This window comes from Physeter macrocephalus, chromosome 8, assembly GCF_002837175.3.
Source record: "Physeter macrocephalus isolate SW-GA chromosome 8, ASM283717v5, whole genome shotgun sequence".
NCBI classification, from domain to species: Eukaryota; Metazoa; Chordata; class Mammalia; order Artiodactyla; family Physeteridae; genus Physeter; species Physeter macrocephalus.
This window is the reverse complement of record NC_041221.1, coordinates 120569797-120578986: the sequence shown is the minus strand read 5'-3', so window position 1 is coordinate 120578986 and position 9190 is coordinate 120569797. Positions and strand designations below refer to the sequence as shown.

Sequence of the window (9190 nt, the reverse complement as noted above, 5' to 3'; positions counted from 1 at the left end):
TGCATCGGCAGGCGGACTCTCAACCACTGCGCCACCAGGGAAGCCCTATTTTTGTTTTTATTTCCATTACTCTAGGAAACGGATTGAAAAAGATATTCCTGCGATTTATGTCAAAGAGTGTTTTTCCTATGATTTCCTCTAACAGATTTATAGTATCCGGTCTTACATTTAGGTCTTTACTCCATTTTGAGTTTATTTTTGTGTATGGTGTTAGAGAATGTTCTAATTTCTTTCTTTTACATGTAGCTGTCCAGTTTTCCCAGCACCATTTATTGAAGAGACTGTCTTTTCTCCATTATATATTCTTGCCTCTTTTGTCGAAGATTAATTGACCATAGGTGCATGGGTTTATTTCTGGGCTTTCTATCCCGTTCCATTGATCTATATTTCTGTTTTTGCGCCAGTACCATACTGTTTTGATTACTGTAGCTTTGTAGTATAGTCTGAAGTTGGGGAGCCTAATTCCTCCAGCTCTGTTTTTCTTTCTTAGGATTGCTTTGGCTCTTCGGGATCTTTTGTGTCTCCGTACAAATTTAAAAATTTTTTGTTCTAGATCTGCAAAAAATGCCATTGGTAATTTGATAGGTATTGCATTAAATCTGTAGATTGCCTTGGGTAGTATAGTCATTTTGACAATATTGATTCTTCCAATTCAAGAATATGGTATGTCTTTCCATCTGTTTGTGACATCTTTGATTTGTTTCATCAGCATCTTATAGTTTTCAGAGTACAGATCTTTGTTTTCTTAGGTAGGTTTATTCCTAGGTATTTTATTCTTTTTGATGTGATGGTAAATGGGATTGTTTCCTTAATTTCTCTTTCGCATCTTTCATTGTTAGTGTATAGAAATGCAAGAGATTTCTGTATATTAATTTTGTATCCTGCAACTTTACCTAATTCATCGTTGAGCTCTAGTAGTTTTCTGGTAGCATCTTTAGGATGTTCTATGTATAGTATCATGTCATCTGCAAACAGTGATAGTTTTACTTGTTCTCTTCCAATTTGGATTCCTTTTATTTCTTTTTCTTCTCTGATTGCTATGGCTAGGACTTCCAAAACTATGTTGAATAAAAGTGGTGAGATGGAATGCTTTCAGCTGTTCATGATTGTGAATGGTGTTAGCTGTGGGTTTGTCGTATATGGCCCTTATCATGTTGAGGTAAGTTCCTTCTGTGCCCACTTTCTGGAGAGTTTTTAATCATAAATGGGTATTGAATTTTGTGAAAAGCTTTTTCTGCATCTCTTGAGATGATCATATGGTTTTTATTCTTTAGTTTGTTAATGTGGTATATCACACTGATTGATTTGCAGATATTGAAGAATCCTTGCATCCCTGGGGTAAATCCCACTTGATCGTGGTGTGTGATCCTTTTAATATATTGTTGGATTTGGTTTGCCAGTTTTTTGTTGAGAATTTTTGCATCTATGTTCATCAGTAATATTGGCCTGTGTTCCTCCGTGGGTTTATCCTGCCTGGGACTCTCTGCGCTTCCTGGATTTGAGTGGTTTCCTTTCCCATGTTAGGGAAGTTTTCACCTATGATCTCTTCAGATGTTTTTTTGGGCCCTTTCTCTCTCTCTTCTCCTTCTGAGACCCCATGTAATGAGAATGTTGTTGCCTTTAATATTGTTCCACGGGTCTCTTAGAATGTCCTCATATCTTTGCATTTTTTTCCTTTATTCTGTTCTACAGCAATATATCTCCCATCTGTCTTCCAACTCACTTATCCATTCTTCTGCCTCATTTATTTTGCTATTGATTCCTTCTAGTGGATTTTTTGCTGCAGTTCTTGTATCGTTCATCTGTTTGCTTGTTCTTTAGATCTTCTAGCTCTTTATTAAACGTTTCTTGTATCTTTTCGGTCTCTGCCTTCATTCTTTTTTGAGATCTTGGATCATCTTTACTATCATTACTCTGAATTCTTCTTCATGTAGATTGCATATCTCCACTTCACTTAGTAGTTCTTCTGGGGTTTTATCTTTTCCTTCATCTGGGACATACTCCTCTGGCATCTCATTTTATCTAACTTTCTGTGATTGTGGTTTCTGTTCCACAGACTACAGGGTTGTAGTTCTTGCTTTTGCTTTCTGCCCACTGGTGGATGAGGCCCAACTAAGAGGCTTGTGCAGGCTTCCTGGTGGGAGTGACTGTTTCCTGCCCACTTGTGAGTGGACCTGGGTCTTGACCCTCTGGTGGGCAGGGCTGTGTCAAAGGATTTGTTTAGCGGGAAGCTGTGGGCTCAGAAAGACTCAGCCTGTCACCTGATGGGTGGGGCTGTGTTCCTGCCCCGTTGGTTGTTTGGCCTCAGGTTTCCCAGCTCTGGAGCCTATAGGCTGTTAGGTGGGGCCAGATCTTGGGGAGAAAATTGCAGCCTCCAGGACAGCTCACGCTGTCCTGCCCAGAAGTACTGCCACCAATGTCTGTCCCTGCACTGAGCCACAGCTGCCCCCCTGCCTTTCCCGGAGACCCTCCAGTACCAGCAGGTAGGTCTGGCCCAGGCTCCTATGAGATCACTGCTTTTTCACCTGGGTCCTGGTGTGCATGAGACCCTGTGTGCACCCTCCAAGAGTGGAGTTTCTGTTTCCTCCGGTCCTGTGGATTTCCTGTGATCAAAGCCCACAGCCCTTCAAAGCCAGTTTGCTCTGGGGGCTCCTCCTTCCCATGCCAGACCTCCAGACCAGGGAGCCTGACATGGGGCTCAGAACTTTCACTCCTGTGAGAGAACCTCTGTGATATAATTATTTTCCAGTTCGTGGGTCGCCCACCCAGTGGGAATGGGATTTGATTTTACTGAGTTTGCACCCCACCTACCCTGTCTTTGTGGCTTCTCTGTCTTTGGATGTAGGATATCTTTTTTGGTAGGTTCCAGCATTTTTTTGTTGATTGTTTTTCATCAGTTAGCTGTGATTTTGGTGTTTTTTGGGGAAGAGGTGAGCTTACATCCCCTACTCTGCCATCTTGTCTCCGTGGTGGTTAATTTTCTGTAAATGGTATTTTAAATTTCAAATGCCACTTGTTTATCATTGGTCTGTAGTGAAGCGATTGGCTTTTGCATATTAACCTTGTCTCCTGCAGCCTTGTTATAATTGCTTATTATTAGTTCCAGTAGTAGGGTTTTTTTGTTTTGTTTTTGTTTTTGGTCTTTCCATGGATGGTCATTCTACAGTTACTTGCAAACAAAGACAGTTTTGTGTCTTTCTTCCCAATCTGCATGACTTTGTTTCTTTTCTTGTGTTCCTGCATCAGCTAGGACTTACAGTGTGCTATTGAAAAGCAGTGGTGAAAGGGGACATCCTTGCCGTACTCCTGATCTTAGTGGGAAAGCTTCTCACCATTAAGTATGATGTGAGCTGTAGATTTTTTGTAGATGTTCTTTATCAGGTGAGGAGGTTACTCTCTATTTCTAGTTTGCAGAGTGTTTTATCATAAATGAGTGTTGGATTTTGTCAAATGCTTTTTCTGCATGTATTGATACAATCATGTGGTTTTTCTTCTTTAGCCTGTTGACATGATGGATTACATTAATGGCTTTTTGAATGTTGAACCAGTCTTGTGTACCTTGAATAAATCCATTTGGTTGTGTTGTATAGTTCTTTTTACACATTATGTTGATTTTATTGGCTAATACTTTGTTGAGGATTTTTACATCTATGTTTATGAGATATTGGTCTGTTGTTTTCTTCTCTTGTAATGTCTTTGTTTGGATTTCATATTAGGATAATGCTAGTCTCATATAATGAGTTAGGAAGTATTTCCTCTGCTTCTGTCTTGTGGAAAAAAAAATTGTAGAACATTGGTATAATTTCTTCCTTAATGTTAGGTAGAATTCACCAGTGAATCCATCCGGATCTGGTGTTTTCTGTTCTCTAAAGTTATTGATTCAATTTCATTAAGTGATATAGGCCTATTCAGATTGTTTCTTCTTGTGTGTGTTTTAGCAGATTGTGTTTTTGAAAGGAATTGTCCATTTCATCTAGGTTATCAAACTTGTGGCATAGAGTTGTTCATAGCATTCCTTTATTAAACTTTTAATGTCCATGGGAATCTGTAGTGATGTCCCCTTTTTCATTTCTGTTAATAGTAATTTGTGTCTCCTTTATTTTCTTAGGCTGGCTAGATGCTTATTGATTTTATTGATCTTTTCAAAGAACAAGGTTTTGATTTTGTTAAATTTTTTCTCCATTGATTTCGTGTTTTCAATTTCATTGATTTTTGCTCTAGTTTTTATTATTTCTCTTCTTCTGCTTACTTTGGATTTAATTTGCTCCTCTTTTTCTGTTTTCCTAAGATGGAAGCATAGATTATGGATTTTTCTTTTTTTTTTGCCTTTTAGTGTGCCTTGTAATTTCTTATTGAAAGATGGACATGATATACTGGGTAAAGGAAAATAGACTTTTAGTAATATAGCAGTAAGGGGGAGGGGAAGCATTCTATAGTCTTGTGATTAGGTTTCAGTCTTGGTGAGGCTGTGTCCCCTGTACTGTTTGGGCTTGTCTGTTACTAGATTTTGGTTATGCATCTTTGGCAGGCCTATTAAGATGCTCTGTTCTCATTGCATCTTATCAGGTGGTGCACTATTTTGATTTAGTCTCATTACTGATTATGTTCACTTGATTACTTGATTATGGTGGTGTGTGTCTGTGTTCTCAAGTATAAACTTACTTTTGTTTTCTTTTGTACTTAATAAATATTTTGTGGGGAAGAATTAGAAAAATACTTATTCTTCATTATACCTTTAATTTATTCACTTATTTGTATTGTCTAAGTATGGACTTGACAGTTTTCTTTATTTAGTGGGTTATAATCTTTAACCATTGTTATTTGTCCCAGATTTGAGCATTGAGAACCCCTTCAAGCTTCTTCTGTTTCCTTTTTACAATCTCAATAATCTCTTGAGCTTTTTTTAAAAAAAATATTTATTTATTTATTTATTTGGCTGTGTTGTGTCTTAGTTGCAGCACGTGGGATCTTCGTTGTGGCATGCAGGATTTTTTGTTGTGGCATGCAGGCTCTTCGTTGTGGCTCGCGGGCTTCTCTCTCGTTGTGGTGCGGGCTCTAGAGTGTGCAGGCTGAGTAGTCGCGGCACATGGGCTCTCTAGTTGTGGTGCGCGAGCTCTAGAGTGTGCGGACTCAGTAGCTGTGGTGTGCAGGTTTAGTTGCCCCGCAGCATGTGGGATCTTAGTTCCCTGATCAGAGATCCAACCCGCGTCCCCTGCATTGGAAGGCGGATTCTTAACCACTGGACCACCGGAGAAGTCTCTTTGAGCTTTTTTTTTTTTTTTCCCCTGATACAAGAAGATGGTCCAGGTTCATCTTATACTTTTCCTATCTCAGCCCTGGATTCAGCCATTACTTTAAGGAGCCCTGCTTCTTTTTAGAAAAGAATGATGTTTACAAGTCAAGGTCCGGCTGCTAGGTGTGCTGTTGGGGTGTTGTTCCCATGTATGTGTACATACACACATATATATGCAGACACATGGATATATATACACAAACACACGTATATATACATATATACTTTATATATCGATTTGCCCATATATATATTGAACAACATATATTCACATTGACACATTCAATCCTTTTAATCCTACACCACAAGATTTATCCTAGTGTTCTCCCTTTCTGATAATGCGAGACCTGTCATAGTTAGTATTTTGACCTCTTAAGCTCTGCTGACCTTACTATTTAATGGCTACCTTTATTAAATTACTTAATTGTCAGGTACTGTGCTAAGTGCTTTTGTTATCTAACTTGATCTTCTCAACAACACTGTAAAAGCTTTGCAGAAGGAAAAATGGAGACTAAAGGAGATCATACAATTTCCCCATACAACTACTGAATGACAGAACTAGGGTTGGAACTTTGGTCTCTGTGAATGTAGTGTCTATACTCTTAACCATTAAACTATTTTTAGCTAGTGCTACTGTAAGCACATTTCTTTTGGCTTAACTCCTGAAGGAGTCGAGGATTGCTGGTTTACAGGGTATGCATATATAAAATTTTGTTAAGCGCTGGTATATTACCCTCCAAAAGGTTGTACTAGTCTGTACCTACCAACATGGAGAGTGCCAACCTGCTGGCAATCTCCCCGACACTGAATATTGTCTATTATTTTAGTTTTGTGTAGTTTTGTTTTTTTCCTTAATCACTTGAAAAATCCTTGTCCCTCTCCAGTCTCTTCATAACGAAGCCTATTTGATTATATCTGTTCTCTTCTCAAAATTGTTTTATTGTTTTCTCTTATTCTTAGAAAACTCTCCAAATGTTTCAGCATGGTGTTCAAGAAGACTCTTTAGGATACGGCCTCTCCCCACTTTCTGTACCTGAGTCCTCACTGTATGATCCAGCACGCCACATCTATTTCAGTTCTCTAACCACATGCTTTCTCTTGCTTCTGAGTGTTTGTATATATTGTTCTTCTGCCTAGAACACCATTTGACACTCCCTCATTCTCTATCTAGTCACCTTGCTCTTTTTAGCCAAGTTTTACTTATTTTTCAGTTCGCAGTTTAGATTTACTTCCTTCGGGCAACCTGTGATACCTTTTCTATGTGGTTTATTAAATTGAAATCAAAGGAAACCTTACTGAGATATTAACTGTATCTGTGAAAACTGCCGAGTAAATTAAAAAGTATAACCAGCTTTCAAAATCTTATAATGGTTTATGGCAAACTACAATGTAGTTTCATTGTGTTTTTTTCCATAAAGTACCTGCCAGCCTGTCTGGACTTGACGCAAAGGACATTGTGGCGGTGCTGAATGAGGAGGGAGGCTATCATCAGATCGGACCAGCAGACTGTTGTACTGACTTCTTCATGATGTCCGTGACCATAGCATTCGCCACCCAGTTGGAGCAGGTGAGATGAGTGATTCATGAAGAACTTGAAAACATTTTATTTTTAAAATCTGTCTTTTAGGTATTAAAAAGACTTGCAAGTAGACTTACAAAAATAATTTAGAAAAATGTTTTCTTTCATATCAGAAAGCATTTTTGTTTTAGGAAAAGAATAAATTGGGATGATCTTGATAGTAAGAGAATAAACTAAATCTCTTAGAATTTAGAAGAAAGACCATAAATGAACATTGTTTCGCATTGTATTGTGTGACATTGTAAAGACTGTTATGAAATGATTTTTTTCTAAGTGTTAAATACTTTTTGGAGAAATATGCAATGTTGGGAACATTGTCTCAGTCAGACCTTAATAGCTGTCAGGTCTGGGATTAGATTTTACCTTATTTACACAGTAACAAATTAGCCTAAATGCTGCCAGAAGACAGAAGATTCTTGGGTCAGAGAGAAAGGAGTGTACCACTCTTAGCATAGCAAGCAACATGAATATCAGCATATTTCTTTCAGTTCCCCCTATCCCAAGTCCCATGGAGGTGACATAGAGGGGCTCAGGTGGTTGCTCCATACTCATTGGGAGTGTGTCACAGCTGAGGAACACAGAACTTAGGGAATGTACGACTTTTACTGTAAGTAGTCTAGGTCTTTGTCTGGGAAGACACATTACTTTATCAAAGTTATGAGCTGCATAAACAACGCTGGGAGGTGGCCTGGGTAAGAGTGGTCAGGGATGCTCAGGGCCTGTGGCCGATTGCTTCCTCCCAGCAATGGCTCAACACAAAAGTAGCTGTTATTTCATTGTCCTTTTCAGGATCGAGTCCAGTTTTTTTGACATTATGTTGATCTATAGCACCTGAAATAAATTAATACTTTAAAAAATAGAGAATATGGCTTATGACTTTAAAATTTTCATCAGACTATTCACTTCCTTAGAGGTATACATTTCCCGGTTAATCCTCATTCATAAGTGAAATATGAGTTAGTGACCACACTAAATCTTAGTAAGATCTATCAGGTAAAGATTTTTCTCAGGAAATGTGTTTAGCTCGGTCACACTGAATTCATGCCCACTACAAAAAGTACTTTTTATATATACGTATTCTTTGAGCTTTACTTTTTCTCTCCCAATTTGGTACTGTCATTTTCTCATTGACACTATATATGTGATTTTGTCTGTCTCCCTCAATTTCCTTTTTTTCCTCTCTTCATAAAGCTCTGCTTGTGGATTGCCCTGGCTTAATATGCCACGCTGGTTGGGGGGGAAGCTAGATGTCCACTGTCTGTTCATTAACCACATCAGAACACACATTAGATAGTGAGTCTACTGTGTTTTTACTGTGTTATTAAATACCTGCAAAGTATTTTAAATTGCTACTTTATTTTTAAAAATATTTTTTCAACTTCCTAGGAAGGCATAATTTTACTTGTGTTATGTTTTGTGAAATAGGTATGTGTTCACTACTTTGCTAATGTTGTATTTAATCCTAGCACAACTTTAGGGGATTATTATTTTCACTTTTGAGATGAGGAAACCAAGTTTTGAGAAAGTTTTTTAGCTAGTAAATATCCTAGGAATTTCTGGCCATATGGTCACTCTCTACATTCTCTTGTTCCCATATTTTGCTCTCTTGCCTCTGAAGGGGTTTTGGAGTAAGATCAATTTGAGTTGGAATCTAATTCTCACTACTTACTGGCTTCTTTAACTTAGGCAACTTACTTAACCTTTCTCAGGCTTGAATTTTCTCCGTTGTATGGTGGCAGTAATACCAGCCTTGTGGGTGTGCATGAGGAATGAGATAAAACTAATGTGCCTAACATGTAGTTTGTATGTGTGAACCTGTATTTATATAGTGAAAGCTTGTGGGTAATTGACCTACTGAATCCACAACTAAAACTAATACAGTTCTTGGTAATACAAAGTAACTTTTTAGGACAAGTCACTCAGTTTAGTTAAAAATAAAAAACCAGATTGATGTCTGGCAAGCTATTTACTATCTCTGATAAAAATTAAGCCAAGTAGGTTCCTCAGAAGATTAAACAGAATTACCATAGAACCCAGCAATTTCACTACTGGGTATATATCAAAAGAATTGAAAACAAGGTATTCAGATAAAAACTTGTACATAAATGTTCATAGCAGCACTATTTACAGTATCCCAGAATATCACAGAAATAACCCAGATGTCCATCTGTGGATGAATAGATTAACAAAATAAATAAATAAACACACACACACACACACACACACACACACACACACAGGAGTATTATTTAACTATATAAGAAATGGAGTACTGGTACATGCGACAAGGATGAATGTTGTAAACATGCCGAGTGAAA

General features: G+C 37.9%; 1 protein-coding gene across 8 annotated transcripts in view; it reads left to right on the top strand.

Moving 5' to 3' along the window:
• Positions 1-9190, top strand: part of CEP120 (centrosomal protein 120) — a 79262-nt gene that overhangs the window by 12872 nt on the left and 57200 nt on the right. For all 8 annotated transcript variants that reach the window (XM_007108488.4, XM_007108487.4, XM_007108486.4 and 5 more), the window contains one exon: positions 6712-6860. In XM_007108488.4, the coding sequence (XP_007108550.1) occupies positions 6712-6860 (149 nt within the window). The remainder of the gene's footprint in view (positions 1-6711; positions 6861-9190) is intronic.